General features: G+C 40.4%; 1 protein-coding gene across 1 annotated transcript in view; it reads right to left on the reverse strand.

Moving 5' to 3' along the window:
• megf10 (multiple EGF-like-domains 10) overlaps positions 1 to 21,925 on the reverse strand; it is a 64,450-nt gene that overhangs the window by 17,848 nt on the left and 24,677 nt on the right. Inside the window, exons 6-13 of the mRNA XM_071465392.1 lie at positions 14,773 to 15,019; positions 12,968 to 13,088; positions 12,557 to 12,693; positions 8,876 to 9,088; positions 5,894 to 6,068; positions 2,456 to 2,576; positions 1,467 to 1,630; positions 508 to 610 (exon numbers count right to left, since the gene is read on the reverse strand). Coding sequence (XP_071321493.1) covers positions 508 to 610; positions 1,467 to 1,630; positions 2,456 to 2,576; positions 5,894 to 6,068; positions 8,876 to 9,088; positions 12,557 to 12,693; positions 12,968 to 13,088; positions 14,773 to 15,019 — 1,281 coding nt within the window. The remainder of the gene's footprint in view (positions 1 to 507; positions 611 to 1,466; positions 1,631 to 2,455; positions 2,577 to 5,893; positions 6,069 to 8,875; positions 9,089 to 12,556; positions 12,694 to 12,967; positions 13,089 to 14,772; positions 15,020 to 21,925) is intronic.

Genomic DNA, 21,925 nt, shown 5'->3' on the forward strand with positions numbered 1-21,925 from the left:
AGGTTGAACTTTGATCCCCACAGATGTGTATTCTGTGATGAATAAAGAGAAACTCTTCATTTTTCTTCTCTCTTCATAGCAATAACTTCCTGCTGTGATATATGTTATTGGCTCAAATCAAAAATCTATTCTCTTTCCTATTTTATCAGAAATTATATTCTGCTTGGAATCATAATGGAAGAGAAAACTGAGTTTCTGTTGAATAAGTCATGTTATGTTATTTTTCTAATCCATAAATGTGAAAATATTAAGACACAACTCTTACCTGCACTGTTACAGCAAATCACTGAAGTAAATGGAACGAACACTATTGATGACCTAAAATTATTAGAAGAGATCCCTTAGAGATCCCATTCTGTTCTATTGTTTTTTTGGTGGAATATAGTTCTGTTTATATGGTTTGCTCCTTTTTCTAAAGAGACTGGTACTGATGATGACAACCTGCCAGATATTGTTATGCAATTTCTACTTAAAAAAACAACAACCAAAAAAACCAAAAACTCTCACCAGTCCATCCGGCCAGACAGCGGCAGTGACCAGTAGAGTGGTGACATCCATCAGCGTGACTGCAGTCACAGCGTTCTTTACACTCAAGGCCGTAGGTGCCATCCTGAGGAGGATGAACAGCAGTTATTTAGTCTCCTTTCATGCAAATCTGGGACTTTTGTTCACTATATTATTAGAAATGTACAGTATGAGATCAACTGCACCACTGTCAACATCTGCATCCTCAGAACAACCCAAAGGTCAACTCTCATTCTGACAGCGTGATGTCAGAGTGAAGTGTAGGTGTAGGGAGTGTAGTGTAGGAGTGTAGGATTTGTACAGGCTGTAAGAACTGAGGCATATAACATGAGACATTTTTAGTTTATAACTAAATACAAAACAACACTACTGCATACTGTTGCAAACAAAATATGCAGTTGTCATGTCAGATGTGATTTGTAGTTTTAAAATATTCAAAAACAAAATTTGAGAATTAAATCATTAGAAAAATGATTTTCAGTGGACTAGAGCTGTGATTTCCTCACTGCCCCTGAACACAAATATACTGAACAAAAATGACATGTTTGAATTTGCTTCTACTTTTCATTAGTTGAAAGAGATCTATGCCTGATAAATGTTTTTTTCAAAATAAAACTTCACATTTTAATTTTTTGCCTTTTCCTGTTACCAGCCTGAGACACACCTGTGCAGTTATCATGCTGTGTAATCAGCATCTTGACATGCTACACCTGTCAGGTGGATGGATGATCTTGGCAAAGGAGAAATGCAAATTTAAGCACATTTGTGAACAAAGTTGTGTAGAAAAAAACCTTAAATCTTTAATTTCAACTCATGAAAAATGGGAGTAATAACAAAAGTGTTGTGTTTTGTTCAGTTTATATTGGGCACAAAAAAGACAAAACAAAACAAAACAAAACAAAACAATTATTTGTGGTCTCGGAGCATCCACATTGTCTCACCTGGCAGTGCAGCTCACACTTCTCTCCTCTCCAGCCAGGGGCACAGGTGCAGTGACCATCCAGGGCATTACACGAGCCTCCATTCCCACACATACAGGTGAGGTTACAGCTCAGACCCCAGGTACCGCTGGGACAGTTGATGGAGCAGTCCACCCCGTGCCACCCTGATTAAACACAATACACACATAGAATCACATTACTTGTGCTTAACAGTAGCTTGCACCATAATCATTATTCAGTGGAACACATTTATTAAAATACTCTCCTTTAAATAATGCAAAGGTTATTCTAGTAGATCATCATGTGATATAAAAACAGACTTTTAAAGGTCCCATATTATATAAAGATAGATTTCCATGTGTGTTTTTGATTAGAACGCAGGTCTAGGCTCTATATTAATACTGTGAAAGTATCACAGCCTCAGTCCACAGAGAAATGCACACAGCCTGTATTCAGAAACTGAGCCTTAAAACCAGCCGTCCGGACTTCTGGAACTTTGTGATGTCACCACTCTCAGCCACGCCCCAAGCCCAGCCCACCTGGATCCACCATCCAACCTTGCGGGATTTGGTTTCTCTGAGGGTTTACCTGAAATCTGCTGTATTTTTATTGGATCACTCAGAAAAATGTCTGCCAATCAGAAGAGAGGCTCAGATTCTCTCTTTTCTGATTGGTTGACTGACCTGTTGTTACTACAGCTCCAGAGAGAAGCCGGAGAGAGGAGACGTAAAACTACATTGAGATAGTTTTTGATTCTTAAAACCACAAATGTATCTTCTTATGGAAATCAACACTTCAGATAAAACACAGGAAAAGTGTCAAATATGGGATCTTTAATTAAAAAAACTATGAGAAAATATTATACACTGCAATAATGCCATACATAATACTGACTGATTTAATTTAAAGATTCATATTGTATTTCTTTATATCATACTGTCATTCACATATACTGTATATTCTCTCCTCTTTTCTTCAGCTCAGCTCACCTGGTTTACAGGAGCAGGATCCGTCCACAGGTGAGCACTGAGCTTGGTTCTTACAGTTACAGGTGGAGGAGCAGTTCACTCCGTGTGTCCCTGCCGGGCAGGGGACCGAACAGTTGGGACCCTGAGAATGGTTAAAAAATGGGGTTGCGTTGACGACAGCACACAGACCATCAACATCAATGAAGAGACACGATCAGTTCATCTGCTGTGTTTGACTTGATTAAATCCATACATGCATTAATGCAGTTCCTTCCACATCTCTCTTACTTTCTCAAGTTATCATATAATTCGACATTGTTTTGTATTGTAACCAACAATCCTCCAGTTGACATCAGATGTGATCAGTGGATGTGTGACACCAATGATTTCTCCACGGTGTTTCTTCAGTAAGATCTAAGCAGAGTTGCCAGGTTTGTATGTTTTCTGCCAAACACTGGTTATTTTGATCACAAGTGAACTGAGATGTGGACTCAGTGATCCGGCAACCCTCAACATCAAACTGTTGACCAGCTGCAGCCTGTCTGTGGCAGGAGTGGCATTGGTGATGAGCGATGAAGCACTCAGAAAAACGTCCTCACTTTAAGCATCAGTTGAATGTTTTGTCTAAATGTCTTGAGTTAGGTGTTGTTGGCTAATTTCTGATTGTTGATGTCATTTTATAAAAACAAATAAAGACATCAGGTGCTTTTTAAAGAAGAACTGAAGTTTAAGTAACAGCTGAACTTTGCAAATCCAAACAATCCAACAATCCAAACAATTACCTTCTTTTAAATTAGTGGGAGAATTGGAGTTATTAATGTAATGAATAAAATAGATTAGCCACAGTTTGTCCAACTGATTTGTATCTTAATATCAGGCATAATTTTATTCTGAAAATCCTTACAGACAGGTGAGCTGCAGGTCTCTCAGGTGAGCTCTAAGGTCTTAGTGAAAGATCTATGTTCAGAGCTGAATGAAAAATAACACAAGATGTTCCTGACATGATCTAAAGATGAGGTTTGAAAACTGAGAGAATGTCAGAACCGCAGAGTCTCTGGCAAATAACCAGTTCAAACAGAGCAGCACACGACCTACAGGTTTTTGTTTTCTTGATAATCTATCATGTCAATTTTGTCTCAGATTTATATTAATCAAATAAACTAACATGTATTTAAAATTTGACAAAAAATTAATTCCAGTCAATCAAGTTGTCAGCAAATAGATTTCATTTGGTCGTATTAACAAACTCAGTGGGTAGAAATGTCAAAGCATAAGGAAGATCTCTTGTTTGAAAATGTGACTGGTTTCCAGTGGAGAACTGATGATCCCATGACAACCACTGCTGCGAGGGACATGAGAGTGCTTTAAGCAGATACACATGGAAACAATCTGCTGGGTCTGAGATCACAACATTATACTTGGAAATGTTTGTGTGACTGTATTTGGTCCGACTGAACTAAAATTAGAAGAAGGAGCTTCTTCCATGAAATGAACTCTGTCTCTACTTCATTACTTCATGTGTTAGTGTCGTCATGATGAACATTACCATGGCAGATCAAAAGATTTATTGATATTGTTTCCATCTAACCAAATTAGATAATAGTTAAACAAACAGTTCCAAATTTTGGGAGACAACATCTCAATATCATTATATCTATTCTATCACACACGCATTTTGCATCTCCATCCATCCATTATGGAGGGGGGCTGGAGCCAATCCCAGCTGACACTGGGTGAGGGTGGGGTACACCCTGTACAAGACCCCAATCTATCACAGGGCTGACACGCAGAGACAAACAACCATTCATGCTCACATTCACACCTACCGGCAACTTAGAGTCACCAATTAACCTAATGTGCATGTCTTTGTGGAAGGAAGTACCCAGAGGGAACCCACGCAGACACGGGGAGAACATACAAACTCCATGGGGTTTGAACCCAGAACCTTCTTGCTGTGCTGCCATTTTTGCACCTCAACTACTCAATGTTATTGTCATATGTTTTTCTATTTTTTACTTATTTCTTACATGTTTGTTCTATCCTCCGTTATGTGTTTTTCTATTGTTACACTTGTCTTCACTTTTTTTTTGTAATCACCAAACAAAACAAAAAAAAGAGGAATTGGGGGGCTTATTTCCTTGCTAACGTTTCCTCAGCTTGCTTATCTGATAATTTAAATTCCAGATGTTCAGGAAGTTTTTACCAGGAGCTGAATTATCCACAGAGGTATCCTCCCCTCCAAAACAAACCTGGTGATCAAATCTGGTAAAAACACTGAATGGATCAGTTTTACATAAAAAACTAGTGTTTTCCAACACAGTTTGGCAGACAAAGAAATGCCACTAATGTTTACTTCGGTTGTTTCTCTGATAACTTAAGATCCAGACGTCTAATAGTCGTCGATAAAAAGTCAGTTTTTACCACCTCTGGCAGACAAAATGCCAAAATGTTACCTGTTACCTGATTAAAATTATGAATTTCTCTAGGTTTGAAAATTACTAGAAACATTTGGGAAAATAAATACACAATGCAACAAAATATATAACAAAGGTCTAGTTGTTTTTAGACCTTTTAATATGGACAAGTTAAATATTAAACCTTTAAGAACAGAGATATGATCAGGGTGTGGCTAACCTGGAGGCAATGGGAAACATCTGGCCCGGATCTACTCACCTACCAACTCCTCTAAAGTTTGCAAATTAACACATGGCTTGTTTACTTCATCCAGAAACGAACGTGTGTGAAAACGATTTGTGGTTTTAGGGGGAGTTACATACTGTACTGAACAGCAGAGGAAACATTGATGCAGTGTGTATCTTCCTTGAGTCTTACAGTCACAGTGAGGATGGTCCCATCATGTCTATACAGAGCCTGTCCTCACTGGCCAGTGTAGCTGCAACCAGTGCTACAGCTGGAGTCATGGATGGATAAACATGTCACTGTCCCTGAAACTCAAACTTTATTAGTTTATTGCTTCCATTCCATATGCTAAGCTAGGCTAACTCCAGCTATAATCCAATAAATCCTCCTTTGTGAAGTTAGCCAGGTATAGCCTGTCTCATAAACTGACAACTCAGTGTATGTTTAGTTCAGTTGACTTTTTTCCATTCCTCTGTATGTAATGTAAAAAGTTTCCTGTGAGGGGTCTGGACAGGACACACATTTATTTGTTCATTCATTCATACTAGAAAACCAAAAAAGACAAACTGGATTTGAGCAAATTTGCTGTAATTGCTATAGTTTCTAACTGCTGCCATTAGATGTTGCTAAAGAGCCATATTTTACTGACAGCACCTTGAAGGTGAACTGATCGAGTTCATGGGACCTGGACTACAGACCTGACATTTTTAGTTTAGCAGTTTGTAGGTTTCCTGGTTGTGAGTCCAGCAGTTGAGAAAGGAGATGAGACCACAAACAGCCACACACAACCACTGTATAACATATTAGAAAAAGGTTTACCTTGAAGCCTGGAGCACAGATACACTCCCCGGTCACACTGTGGCAGTCGGCACCGTTCTGGCACTTGCACACCTGCTGGCAGGACTCGCCATAAAATCCTGGGGTGCACGTCTCGTTGCAGTAGAGGCCTGACCAACCGGGCTGACATGTACACTCCCCTGACATAGGGTGGCAGCTGGAGACAAGAGAGGAGCACAGCATAATTACAGATTGTTCTTTGTTCTTGTGTAGTGCTTAGTGACTGAATCATTATTGGCTGCTGGGGCCTGAGGGATTCAATATGCTTAACATGGTTTCCACTCCATTTGAAGTTGCCACACAATCTTATGTCGACCTAAGTCAATGGATCTTTGTGACAAGCAAACACCATACCAGCACTGTAAACAATACAGACATACATATTTATTAACATATTTCACCCAGCTTGTGTTGGCTGAATTAGATTAGAAAAGGCATTGTACTGTCTTTGCCACCACTTTAAAGGTCCCATATTGTATAAAGGTAGATGTCCATGTGTTTCTGATTATAAAGCAGGTCTAGGTTCTGTATTAATACTGTGAAAGTATCAAAGTCCACAGAGAAATGCACACAGCCTGTATTCAGAAACCAAGCCTTAAAGGAGCTGTTTGTAAGTTTTCTTTGTGGCCGAACATGGTTTCTTGCTGGAAGCTGGTGGTGGTGCTTCGGCCATTGTTGTCTTTATAATACAAGAGGTTATACTACGTCCTCTGAACAGTGCTACGTCTTCAGGGCAGACCGGAGGTTACAGTGAGTCCTTGTAGGAAAGTGATGAGAAGGGCCAGGGCTAGCTGGTTAGCATGCTAACTTCAGTAGAAGACAAGACAAAAGTTAACATTGCCGTTGCTTTCCACCTCTGGAGACAGCTGCTCGTGAGTAGAGGGGTGAAGTTTGATGCTGAACTGGCAATGTTTCTTCGAGACTGGTAAGTAAACAGGTGTTAATGCTAACGTAGCAACAGCAAAAACTTACAAAAAGCTCCTTTAAAATGAGCCGTCATGACTTCCTTAACTATGTGATGTCACAACAAAGCAGTCAGCCATGCCCCAAGCCCAGCCCACCTGGACCCACTATCCAACCTTATAGGATTGTCCTCAGGGGTCACCCAATCAGAAGAGAGGCTCAGATCCTTTCTTCTGACTGGCTGAGCGACCTGTTGTCACTAGAGCTCCAGAGAGAGAAGCCTGAGAGAGGAGATGTAAAACTACACTGAGGTGGTTTTTGGTTCTTAAAACCACAAATATAACCTATTTATCAACGCTTAACACTTAAAATATGGGATCTTTAAACTGTGAAAAGATTAAAGCTCACCGCAGCTTCTCTTCCACATGATAATCAGTTGATGAGGGATTCAGCATCTGACCTGTTACCTCATATGCCGCCTGCACCTCGTTTAACCACAACACAATGAAGAGTAGCCAGTGATCATGCTCGAGGGCAAGAAACCTGCTTTCTCCTGTCTCATGTTCTCTGGGTAACAGATTCAAACAGAGGCTCAATTAATCCTTTCAAAAACCTGCAGTAAAAATAACCAGTTTTCTTAAGTGTTTGTGTAGGAGCTGACTGAATGTCACTGAGCGGTGAAAGTCTCCATGATGTTTTTCACTCCACGGCAGCACAGTGTGGGATTTATCTGCAGTACGACAGGTGGAATCTGCCTGTGTTTGTTGGTTGTTGTGTTTGACTGACAGCTGCTCCACCTGACACAGAGGTCCCATTGAGCAGCAGCAGAACAGCCGTTCTCTGCAGTGACACATGCAGCCTGCCAGCTGTGCCAGCCTAACCGATCACTGATCAGCTGTTTACAGGGTGACAAATCACCCTGACATGAACAGATCAATTCTTCTGTCTGACATGACACTTCAGTTTGAAAGATGCAGATGTGAACACTGAGAAAAATATTCTGGAAAACTGAAAAACATTTTGCTGTCTGTTTCAGGAGGTTCAGATGTGGCTGTTTTAAACTGACCCTGTATACTACACACAGAACCAGCAGCTGTGGGATTGTCTGTGAGGTGTAGTGCTACTGGAGTGCACATAAGACTAAAGTTTTGACTACGGTGGTAAGTTTACATACATTAGTCAACTATAAGTGACCACACCATCATGTTAGACTGACTCTGTGAACAGCTTCATCATGTTGACAATATTACCAGCAGCAGACACTGTGGCTGCAGCACAATCTGTGCGAGTTTAAAGGGCTGGCTTTGTAATGTTTCTTTGCAGATGACTGATGAAATGACTACAAACTGGTGACGTAGCAGTGCAGTGTTTGGCACTGACGCCTCACAGCAAGGAGGTTCTGGGTTTGAACCTGTCTAATGTTCTCATTGTGCCTGTGGGGATTTCCTCTGGGTGCTCCAGCCTCCTCCCACAGTCCAAAGACATGCAGGTTAATTGGTGACTTAGCCCTCCCTGCGACCCTAAAAGGATAAGTGGTACAACTAATGAATGAATCAATGAACTTCAACCAGATTATGAAAACTGGAAATATACTATTTCCTTGCTCAGACAAAAAAAGTGGCAGAGGGTTGTTCCAGTGGCTCCAGCAGAACTATACCTATGTCAGTGAAACGAGCCCAGGCCTGGACCATGCATGCTGCACGCTCAAATGTGCCCCCTGAATGACAGGCACACAGAGAGGGCCGACAGAGAGACTGACACACCAGGACCATCAACCCATTGATGTGGTGATCCACTGGAATTTGTCCCTGAATATAAAGAGTTTTGTTGTACCTGGTAGATGTGCGTGTGTAGCAGCCTCTGCTTACAATCAGAGAGAATATCAATAGGTAATAAACAACTTAATGATGGATAGTTAAATCTACCTTTCTCTCTCTCTCCATGTGTCACCACTTTATTCATCGTTTCAAATTAAAAGCTCTCAGCAGAGTCATGTAACTGTGATTTCATGACATTGCACTGGCCGGACATAGAGGAAACATCACACTGTTAACTGTGTACCTTTTTGTGTTCTGGGCAAAGCATGGACACTTCCTGTCACACCGGAGGCCATAGTGCACTTCAGGACACAGTCGGACATCACAGATCTCCCCTGTGTATCCGGGCTCACACAGACACACTCCGTTGGTGTGGTAGCACTTGCTGTTGTTCTTGCAGCGACATGTCTTTGCACAGCCAGCGCCATAATTCCCAACTGGACACTCGTCTTGGCACCTGTTCACAGCAAGAGAGACAGCGATTTCCATGGTCACTGATTAAAAAAAAGGTGGAGGTTTAATTATAAATCTTAATTAAATACCTATTTATGTTGTCAGTGTTATTGCAACTGTTTAGCAATTTGTGCAAAGTAATGAATTAACCCTACACACTGTTTAATAAACAGCGCTAACATTCAAATCATACTTATAGATCATGCATTTTGTATTCAGTCTAAAACAGAAGGATTCTGTTTAAAGGTTTTTAAGGGATGTAAAGCAGCATTTAAATAGAAGCACAGGCTTTGCAGTATTCTGCACTTACAGTAATACACTGAAACCAACGGAGTCACAGGATGTTAGTCAGTGTACAATGTATATAAATCAGAATATAGACCCTGGCCTGTGCTTTATGCTCATGTACAGATTACATGCTAACAAATAAAAAGCACTTGCACAAAACAAATGAATGCATGAATATATCTTTATATATCAAATCAAATCAAGTGTATTGTGATTTTAGCAGACACTTCTGTACATGGCAGAAAGAGAAAATGTTTCTCTAGGACAACAGTGCAACACATTAATAAAGGCCTGACATACATGCATGTTGTATCCTTATTAATAAATAAAGCTATAAAGGTTGAATATAATAATTATGGAATCATCTAATTTGTTGCATGAGGAATCACATTTTGTCAACAGTCATTTTGTCAACACAGATTGAAGGTAAAGGGAGTAATATTTTGAGCAGAGCTTGAAATATCAGGGGAAAAATGCTATAAGAACCAGGAAGAAATGTTTGAGAGAAATCTGCCAGGATGAGTGAGACGTAAACCAGTGAATTTGTTTATGTAACGATGCGTAATTGTTCAGTAAAGGTTAAAAATTTAAATGTTCTGGTAATTTTTTCCACACAATACAAACTAACATTTTACACAACACAGTCCCTGACTTAAATGTGTAATGTGTATATGTATATATATATATATATATATATATATATATATATATGTATATATGTATGTGTATATATATGTGTGTGTGTGTGTGTGTGTGTGTGTGTGTGTATGTATGAATTTACTGTTGTGTCATTGTCTGATAAATAACCTGTTGTATATAATCTTCAACAATAAAGTAAAAGGTCTTGCACAGTTTCTAAACCAACACACTGTGATGGTCACTGTTATGGGCAGTACACAGTAGAGTGCATGAAAATTATTCTGTGTTTCGTTAATATTAATGCATCTCGCTCTGGAAGAGTGTTGGACGTATTCAGTGATGGAAAGAGTAACTTAACCTTTTGGTATCGACTCAGATCATTTGAAGCCTCAGTGGAGGTGATAATAAAAAATATACCAGGTACCTGGTTCTGTCCACGACTTTTGCCCAATGTAAAACCAAAAAAGATGAGTTGAGTTGATACCATGCAGTGGAAAAAACATCAGTTTGCACACTGCACACTGTTGAAGAGGCTCTGTGGTGATTCCTCGGCTCATTCTGAACACAGAGCTTCAGTTTATGTGGCAAACAGCTAACACTCACTCAGTAGGTCCATATTATCTCCTCCACGTTTACAGGACAAACTTATATCAGCCCGACCTCCAAATAGAGCTGGGTTTGAAAACAAAATGGCTTGCTCCTGTCCCATCACTTAGAGCAGGCAAGAGCAAGAAACAACTTTGACAGTTAATGTTGTAAATCTTACATTTTAACAACAGACACATCTCAGCAGCTGACAGCAGTCTTAAATTGATCAAATCCTGTTCAATATATCATTCACATTCCTGCAAAGTGCTTCACCCACCATCCACACCCACCCCACCACCACCCCCACCCTCCTTTCTCATCCTGTTAATGGTTTCCAGTGGGTTTGGGTGTGCCATGGCCGGCCCAGTTCCAAGCAGTGCTGCACCGTAATGTTTGGCTTCCCTAAAACCCTTATTTACTCATAAAATTGCACTTGGAAGGGCTATTCCTGACCCGTCACTGGTCTGCTTAAGTATATGGTGCACACTCTCTGATATTGCTAATTATATGGCCTAAAGCCCTGCGTGGCGCTCCACTGAGATCTGTCTGTGAAAACACTGACTGGGCTTCCTGGTTGTGTTTTCTCTCTTCTCGCTGGAGGATGTGGAGGAGTTAAGCAGATACAGATGACTTCATTTACATTTTGTTTAGTAGGCTACTTATTTATGCCTTTGTATTTTGTTACTTGCGGAGGCCTTTTTCCTTCTGGATAGCATTTTGATATTTTTGCTTTTTATTTTAACACTTTCTCATGCTGCACTGGGGCCAAAATCTTTTTTTATTTATTATTTTGATGTTTGGAAGAAGAACAGTGAGTTGAATGGTTGCTGTGAGAAATAAAAAGAGGGTGTGTCCCTCATTTGTGCTGCTGATTGTGGTGTCGCTTCACTCTCTGCTTCTTCTAATTTAGTCTAATTCAGTGTTTATAAAGTGCTGCTGCTCCTAAAATCTGCAAATCAGTTAGCTATTTATCTCTGGTTCCCTCATCCTGAAGTCAGTGGGTTTTTTAAATGGGTTTTTAGTTAGATGACTGAAATACGGTCTGTGGACATAAATACATCAGTGAATCCCCCAATCCTGATTTCTTGAAGCTTTTGCGTCTCTTAAAAAAGGCCGGTTGCTAACAAGTAGCTAAATGAGACTACAGAGGTTGTCGGCGATGTTAAAAGTCCTCACGCCGAACATGAAACCGATCCACTCACCAGTCCACCTTTACAGCCACGTTGTGTTTACACTTGTGCTTTTGTAAACTGTTACTGACTCTGTCAGAGGAAAGGCTTTTGTCGAAGAGCTCAGAGCTGAATCAAACTACAAGCTGGAAGTTTAGAGGTGGTGAAGTTGAAGTCATGTGTGGTGTAGTTGGTTTATAGCCTAACATGAGCTTTTTACTGCGGCTGATTGTATTTAGTCTTCAGAAATGATCCTGCTGAATGCAATGTGTAAGCATAATAACCTTTTGTTTGTCACAAAGTGTATTTTCTGAAGTGATCCAAAAGCCAGTGGACAAATCTTACTGACTTTCCACCAAGGGATCCAAGCTGATGCTAACTACAAAAATCCCTGCATCACTCTATTGGCAGTTAGTAAAACGGCTTAGAGGGTAATTAGTGCCACCATTGGATACACTGTCATTCACGGCCCCTCAGTCTCCTTATGTTCCACCTTCAGTAAACCAAATTCAGAACAGGTCCAGTCTGATGTGTGGTTTCATATCAAACTGGTTTGAAAATATTTACACCGGCCAAACGCTATTGTCTGGTCTCAATATGAGGACAAATTCTTACTGCAAAAATACGTAATAAGCAAGTAATTCAATTCTTGTAAGTTCAGCAACTTTCAACACAACCTGCTGTTCAACTTTACACACTGTGGACATCGCTCCAAACTGCTGCAACACCCACATACACACACACACAAACACACCACAATGGAGCAGTGCTGTAAAAGCAGCTCTTACCGTTCTCCTGTGTATCCAGGGGTGCAAAGACACTGTCCAGTGGACAACACACAAAAGCCGTTGTTGTGACACTGACATTCCTGTGAACAGTTTTGTCCAAATCGGCCCTCTGGACATGGCTGGCCGCACACAGTGCCCTACACACAGCAAGACAACAGGAACAGACATGCAGTATCTAAGCTGTTAATCATGTGAGCAGAGGTTTTATACCTTTAAGCCTTTATGTTTTCCAGCCTGCTGATGAGTGTGATTGGTGAGAAGATGGATACAGCTCCTCTGTTCTGTGTTGTAGTTTTTAATCTGAGGTTATGTTGGTCCTGTGATGTACTGTGTGTATTATACTGATCTTAACATAATGATTGGGAGTATATATGACAACGAGCCATTCACACAATCAGTAGGGGTGTGTACCATCCATCCTGCTGGACAGGAGCACTCTCCAGTCACATGGTGACACACTCCTCCGTTCTGGCATGGACATCTCTCCTCACACTGCTGTCCATGTTTACCTGGAGGACAGAGGTCTTCACAGCTGGGAAGAGAAAGAAAACTAAGTCAGGTTATTGTCTGTCCACCGTGGAAGGTCACAGGTGGAGGCTGCTTGAGATGTGAAATCTTTGCCAGTGAGTCTCACGTCCATTTCCAACTTACATTATTGTGCATGGCGATTTAAGGTTGCAATTAATTATTATCTTGATTGTGAATTCATTGATGCTGATATATTTATAGATGATGATTTGATGATAAATGTGCTTAATTTATTTAGTTTAGCATAAGTAGCAAATATTTATATTTAAGCAAATAATATTGAAGCTAATATGGAAGCTGGGATGATGGTTGATAAATGATTCATTAATAAACTAATGACATAAAGGTGTGCTCTGACAGTTTCCAGAAGCCTGTCACATCAACAAACAGATTCAAATGTTATTAATCAGTATAATCTATCCTTTAACCTTTATTTTTACCTTTAACCTTTACTCACTAATAACTTGTTTAAAATATAGCTGCAAGCAGTGATGTGAGGGCCAAACATTATGTCAAAGGTGTGGTTGCCTTTGCCACCAATTTTGATTGGCTCTGATGGATAAATACTTTTGTAAACCAAAAACCAACAAATACATTTTTTCAGGTTTGGTTTGAAGAACATCTGTATCAATTTTGGTTCCAGACACAGGAATTGTGATTATTAGGAAAATGCATCAACTGAGTTTCTCTGAGGAGTAGTGCACTGAACTTGGCGTGATCCCAGGAGTCTAACGGTTCCTCATTCCCTTTTTTTTTTTTTTTTTTTTAATTATTTTTTTGGGCTTTTTATGCCTTTATTATAGCGTAGTGGAGACTGACAGGAAAGGGGGTAGAGAGAGGGGAATGACATGCAGGATAGAGTCGGACCGGTCGGGAGTCGAACCAGTGACTGCCCTGCTAAGAGCGTCTTGCGCTCAACATGGTACGCGCCCTAACCACTCGACTACCAGGCCGCCCGGTTCCTCATTCCTGAGGTTCAAAAGTTACATGTGTGAATGCAGCGCCAACTTTTACCGTCCTTGAGGCACAGACATGAAACTTGGTGAAAAGCATCACGGGAGTGTCCCTAATCATTGTGCCAAATTTCAAAACTTTTTACCACATGGTTTTAGGGGCCACTGTAGACTCCCACGGCAGAGGAAGGCAAATAGATGATGAAGAAAAGTTAGAAACCACTGTTGGTGCCGCCAACAATGCTCTGTGTGATAGGGTATTAAAAGGCTGTATATCTGTAATAATCATCACAGAATTGACTTGACAAAGACATTTAATGCAAAATCCATTCCCAAAGTATAGTTAATAAAATATCCCTACAGTTAGATATGTAAATGAGGAAGGAAAGTGCAAATGTTACTGTTCCCTCATTGATTTGTCAAACATAATCAAACTGCCAGGTCTTAACTGTAGTTTGTACAGATGTTATTTTGATCATCTTCATGTCCCAGTCAAACATTTTGTGTCACCTCATAGTAATTAAATCGTGGTAAGGTTCACAGAACAAAGGCACTTCAGAAACTGGCTTTGAAAAGAGAATTTTCAACCATGTAAACATATCTAACACCATAGTACAAAACTGACTGCTACCCAGACATAAACCGTATTTCACTGTGGGCACTGGGCTTTTACTTAACAGTCACTTTTGGGATTAGAAGCAGGAAACAGGTTCTCACACTCTCTCTCCGACTTACAAAGCTCCTGTATATCCTGGTGAGCACTTGCATTCTCCGGTCACATGGTGACAGGCAGCACCATTCTGGCACTGACATTTCTGTTGGCATCCGCTTCCATAGGTGCCCACTTCACACTGGGCCTCACAGCGCCAGCCTCTGTATCCAGGAGTGCAGATACAGGCTCCAGTGATGGGATTACACAGAGCTCCGTTTTGGCACTGACATCTGTTACTGCAGTGGGGGCCCCAGTGGTTACTGTCACAAGCTGAGGGGAAGATGAAGGAAAAAAGGATTAAGATTTTGATGATCTTCTTTGACATTTATCATTGCACAGGTTGCAGGTTTTCATTTATCATTTCTGATTGAGCGGGTGTGTTATTCTCATCTTCCACCAGATAAAGAAGACATTATATAAAGATCTTCTCAGCCCTGACCACTTGTAACCACTTCAGAGTGCACATCCCATGATCAGTCTGCATCATGGGCCTTTTTTACACCAAACCTGATCACATGTACAATAATGTAATATCCTCATGTCATCAAGATGGGATGAGTCACATTATTATCTGTTCTGATATCATCCAGGTAATCACTGGTCACCAGGTTTTTTACCAAGTGACCCCTGATCCTGAAGTGGATCCAAGACTCAGGACAACAATTTTACAATGGTGTTGGACCTGCTTTTAAAAGAATGTGGGGCCATAGGTTAGAGGTACTATACTTTCCTTATCGATAACGAATCCCATTAAAAGACCAAAACCCGCAATTCATTAGCCAATCTCTCAAAACCTTGTGACTTCCCTATCGTGACCAATTTTGTTAAAAAAAAGATAGACAACTGTTGTTTTTGTTGAACCTGGTGAAAATGTATTGTAATCAGACTCTATTTCTGCAAACAAACTATCTGAAATCAATCTGAAATTCTATTATTTTGAGACTGCTTACATGTCACAGCAGACACTGGACTTGTCCCTTCTGTCAGAACGAACTAATAAGCTTTCTCCTATCCACCAATCACTAATAGATATCCTCCCCAAAATCTAAATGTTGTATCTGATCATGATGAAATATGTACAGCCTTTAATAGACATTCTTACCTTTTTGAACATGGGACCAGGGAAATGGAAATTTTATGAACATTTTGTAAAAAACAACTGTCAATTTTGTAAATTAGGTTCCACAATTTACTCAGCATCTCTGTATGCCTCTTGGTTGTCTCTCCGTCCTTTCCCATCTGGTGTTTTTTTTTCCCTCAGGATAGCTGTTCCATTTATTACTGAGCAAATAATACAGGCTATATTCGATCTGTCTTGTCTGGAATCTCTAGTAAATTACCGATTTAAAGAATTTCTCACACCAGTTTGGTTTTAGAGCAAAATGTAGCACAATCTCAGCCACTACTTTAACCATGATAAAGGAGATAAAGGAAAACACTGTGCTGCCCTATTTGTAGATTTCCACACAGTTGATCACTGTCTTCTTTCACAAAGATTACACAGTGCTGGTTTTGATCTTGCATTGGTTCCAGTGCTTTCTGTCCGGAAGAGAAAAAGGAAAAACTAAATCGTATTGCTGCACATTACAAAAGGTGTCCCACAGGGATCAATATAGGGTCCTATGCTATTTATGAAATATTAATAGCATTGCTAGAATTTGAGCTCCTTCAGTTTGCTGGCTCACTGTATGTTAGGAAGTGGTGTTATTGTGTTGTAGATTTAATTTCAAGTGGATAAAATTACCTTGTTTTTTTTTTTTTTTTAGAAATTTCAAATTTCTTTGCAAATTTATTAAAAACCAAAAACCGAACTCTCAAATTTTATTCAGACCCTGTGCTGCAGCAAACTGTGGTCAGGTACAACCTGTTTGCTTTAATTATCACTGAGATGTGTGAAACACTTGACTTTAGTCCAGTGAAGGGGTCTCAATACTTTCTGAAGCCCCTGTATGTTCATCTCTGTTGAGCCTCGGTGCAGCAGCCTGAATCAGAGGTTTGACAGTGAGCTGTGCGCCACCACATCATTTAGCTGAGTAACCCAATTGAACAAACTCTTGAGGCTAAAACCAAAACTTGCTCCTCATCACTGACGTGAAAAGCACCAGATTCTACAAGCAGCCAGAGACTCCATTACTGTGTGGCAGTGACCCAAACCCACCTCATTAACCTTTGGCTGTTGGATTTCAGCCTTAATGAGACCACACCTTATACACATGGGTGAGCCCAGCTGCCATCTATCTGGCCTTTCCATTGCAATTTATAATGAAAGCTTCAACATGCGAAGCCACAGTGAACTGGTAAACCTGACAATGTGTTGCACCACTGTTTATTCTAGACGTCTTTCATCTGGAGGAGAACACATCAGGAGACCGTTGCCCTCTCTGGGCCTGGCAATGACTGGGGACGAAATAGGAGGGAGTCAGAGCGGTTTACAGTGACTGCCAGACCTTAATTATGGGACTCTGCGTCACAGAGGTCTATATTAAGTTCAGGGGAAAGTGAGATTTTTCATTAAGAAAAAATACAAGGACTTAAACTACAGTGTGTATACTACTATAGCACAGGAGTCAGCTAACTGTTTAGCAGATTTAGCATTAAAAGGTAATTCCAGTTTGTTAAAACTTGGTTATGATAATATTGTACTCATAAAAGTGATTCCTGTTAAGGTACCAATCAAGCACAAACTCAGACATATTTCTGCTCCAATGCTAAATTTACAATATGTGCATAAAAGATGTGCATGGACAATATGAAACAAAGGAGATCTGTCTGTTCAAACATTAAATTCAGAGATACAGTTTGTGCTCAAGTAGCTAGCATAAAATTGAGGTGAAGCCTGCAAGCTAATTCAGGCAGTCAGCTTGAGTCGGACACACTTACTCTACATGACATACACATCTCACTGCAACATACACTATATCCAACACAAAACATCTTTTTGATCACAGTAGTGTACTTAGGAAGTCAGTGCTTTGTGTACCGTTTTGATTGAGCAGCGTCTGCCTGTTGGCCCTGAGGCTGCTCCCACACTAATACATTTTAGGTTAGGTTTTAGTTTACATCACATCACTTTTGCAACATTTTCACCTTGCGTCCACACTACTCCAGAGTTTTTGAGCCCCATAACCGGATACTTTTGGAGTCAGTGTTGGACCCCTTTTTGAAAACCCCAGGGTTACGTTTTAGCCTCGACTTTTGGAAACAATGACGCAGATGACCATGTTTGCCTACTGACTGGGTCTTATCAGTCACAACGAATCCTTCCCTGATTCATCAAGCTCCCTTCATGTGATCCTTTTAATTTTATAATACTAAAAAATCTCACCATTGCTGTTGACAATCTGCTAGGAAATGGAGACGGATATCACTTTTGTTTTTTAAAACACTGTTGGTGACCTGTCAATCCTCAGGGAAAAATATTTTTATCTCTAACCTTCAGACCTCCAATATGAACTTTACCTCTGATCTAAATCGTATTTTGCATCTGTTAAATAATGAAAACCTTTTCCCATCTGTTCTGTGGTTTCCTGACTGCTGAGGCCGTGACTGACCTCTACAGCTGACTGGGATTCACTGCTCGGGTTAGAATATACATGTGGCAGCTGTAGTAAAACTAAGCGATTGCAGTGTCTGTGTGGTTTGTGGTCAGGTGTGATTTTCTTTCTGGACATGTGTTTAATGTGCAGTGCAGAGAGCAGATGCGCTGTCACTTCATGAGCTACGGCAGCAGAGAAGGACAAAACTGTAAACCTCTTTTCAATCTGTTCCTTAGTGAAATAATAAAGAACATCTTTGAACCAAATGTTAGACTGCTACTAAAATTAACGACAGAGATACAATGCATAACAGCACAATATGTCATATGAATTTTAAAGATATTGAGACTTAACTCCATGTCCTTGACTTCAGTCACGCTTGTTCGTTGAGGAAGACACATGACTATTGGCGGATTTTCCCACAAGGTGGCCTCGAGCTATGGAGCCTTGAGCATAACATAAAAATATATCAACAATACGGGGTCTTAATACCCTTTTCATTTAAGTTGATCTTGAATTTAAGAAACCAGCTAATGCTTGGTGAACTCAAGGTTTTTGAGACCCATAGAGATCTGGACCCCCAAGGAAGCTTTCTGCTTTGCCTAAGCAATCAGTCCTACACACAGTTCTCTGTAACACTCATTTACAAGTCTTTTACAAGTGCTCTCTAATATTTTGCCATGTCTTTGTTGTTCATATTGGTCTATGTTTCATAATAAAAGCGCAGCATTTCCACTGTAATTATACCAAGTAGCCGACAACAGTTATTTGTCCATTTGGAGGCAGCGGAACAAGCTATAAGCACAACATTGAAATATCACCTCAATGTGATGATGAACATGTTAGCAAACAATTTCCTATTTACACATTCAGCAAACACTGAGCAACATTATCATTCATTTGGAGCAGTTTTTGTATCCACCTGATGAATCTAAGTCCAATGTTCACACTTCTTTTAGCTCTGGTTTGGTCTCCACCAGCTCCTGAGAGAAATATCTGGCTCTTTAGCTGCTAAATGTTCCACTATGTTCATGAGATGCTCTCAGACTGTGTCTGTCTGCTGTTTGCTGCTCACTCACTGCATCACAAGCAGTGTTCAGTAGGTTAAACCAGGTTAATAACAGCATCTGTAGGTTTATCAGTACCAACTACCCATTCACATTAAACCTAGGCCAAGTCATTTGATCCATTGTTAATAAAAATATTGAATATTAGTTGAAAGCTTGTAGAAAAAGTTTACAAGTGGATATTGATAAGTTGAGTTTTTTTTTCTTAAACTTGACTGTGTTCATTTTATTTAGGTTTTGGTGACTTACATTATTGTTGTAGGCCAGAATGATTCATTAATACTATTAAATAGTACCATAAAGATGTTTTTCTACTTAAATAACAATCAATTTCCGTTGAGTTCCTCTCCTACACTACATAAACACAGTCTGATGTGTATGTGCCTTGCATGCAAAGTAACACAGCCATCTCCAACCATTCCGCCATTCTGAGGTTGTTCAAGTGATTAACAGGCTCCTTTTATTCCTCCTGCATTAGCCTACTTCACTCTGACCTGATAAAAAAGTGCTTACTTCCTTTTCCTCAGGCAGTCTGGCCCTGTGTGACAAACAGTTGTGAGGACTAAGGGGGTGGGGGACAAAGAGGAGGAGGAGATTAGAGATACTAAAATGCACATGTAAAACCCTTCCTGCATTCAAGTCTGCCATCCTGGTACTTTTGTGAAACCTGACCTAGATTGAAGAAAGGCCAAACTCCAGGAGCTCGGGGCTCCTCATCCACTCACTGGAGAACAGACTGTTCTCTTTCACCAGCCTATTCAAGACAGTCGTTAACAAAAAAGACTGCATTTTGCCAGGGTTTGGTCACAAGGCTGGATGCATCCCAGTCTCAGACTGGATCTCATGGTTTTTAAGGTATGAATGAGGACTTCTTGTTATATAGTTGAATTATCTGCATCTGCAGTGGTTTGGATGTAATTATGTGTATTTATGTAATTTTATGATGGCCTGTAATATTTTTTTCTTTTCATCTTATTGCCTCACATATACAACACTTTATTTAGTTCTTTAGCTTTTGTTGTTGTTTTGGATTTTAGACTTTTGTGGGGTGCTATGCCACAATAAACAGACACAGTTTGGGAGAAGGTCCCTGTTTGTACAACCCTTTCAGTTCACCTCTCCAGGTTTTGAACTTAACATGGTGACATGTCCATGTCCCCTGTTGGACATCCCCCGCAAGCCTGGGACAACGATTGGCCTGGAGACACATGACAAGAGGCCCAACCCACCTGTGAACCAGCCCCATAGGCAGTTATGTATGTGTCCACATATGATTGGTTGTTTTATATTTTTGTGTCATACCTATCTTATTTAAATGTCACCTGTGATGTGTTTTATGTGACAACCCTGATAAAGGCCACGAGCTGAAACAACAAGTGTTTTGACCTGACTGTTGCCCTTTCACACAGCAGGAGATTGTCCACATCACCTACTGGAAATACTGTTTGATTCAGAGCACGCAGGAGGCAGGACGAGGTGCTGTGGAAATCACAACATCACCAACGTGCCCACTCGCTCACTGTGAATTTCCCGGATAATGACCTGCCCTATTCACACATGGGCTCAATCTGACATTACACGGATTTTGCACTCGTGAGCCGATGAGTTGAAGTGTGTTTCATGTCCCGTCCAAATGATTCAGACGCTGGCGTTCTCGCATGCATCTCCTCCAGTTAATGTCCAGATAAGTTCAGGGTTGTGGTGCATGTGTGAAAGAAGCTAAAACGTCTTGAGCCAGTAACTCGAGCTTCCAGTTGTTGACGGTTGGCTCGGCTCACTCTCTCTCCACACTGAGGAGGGATTGGGACCGGAATGTTTTTCCATCTATTTAGTGATTACCCAGTCTACCAGGCATGGGCCACTCATGGGAACAGAAAATGCCTTTCACACTGATACGGAGGATTCGCAGTGAGAAAAAACATCTGTAGCATTCCTCCTGTTTTCCATGCTGAGCGGGAATGTGTGTCCTCCTCCAGAGTTTTATCATCATATTACAATAAAACTATTACAACACTAAGTAATGTTACAAAGGGATAAAATGCTTTTTATGCCTCTAAAACAAAGCACCTACACCACAAATCATCTGTTTGCCTCTTCTAACACTTGGAAAATGCAAAATCTCTTCTTTCATGTCGCTGGCGAAATGAAGAAGCTTAACTTCACTCCACCAGATTTACGCATAAAGATCAGATTTCTGGTCACGGTTAGTACTCAGCCTGTGTATAACGTTGTCTGTGCCTCTGGAGGAGCTTTATTAAATCTGAAAATAACCCTGATGATGATATAGTGATGTCAGGGTTATTATCCAAACAGGAGCTTTGAGAGCACAAACAGAAAACCTGAATTACAGACTGGAGGTGTGGAGTTTATCGGACATGGATGTTTACCAGGCAGGAGGGGCTTACGAGATGCAACTGAATTGCATCATGGGAAAAGTAAGATCCATTGTGTTTGGAGCTTGACCCATACTAGAAACTAAAAGTCATCATATATCAGCATCTGCTACTTCAGTTTTAGCCAGTGTGTAGGATTCATTTGGATCCACTGGCAGAAATGGAATATGATCTTGATAA

Source organism: Trachinotus anak, unplaced genomic scaffold (genome assembly GCF_046630095.1).
Source record: "Trachinotus anak isolate AG129_WGS33_773 ecotype Australia unplaced genomic scaffold, CSIRO_AGI_Tana_v1 ptg000028l, whole genome shotgun sequence".
NCBI classification, from domain to species: Eukaryota; Metazoa; Chordata; class Actinopteri; order Carangiformes; family Carangidae; genus Trachinotus; species Trachinotus anak.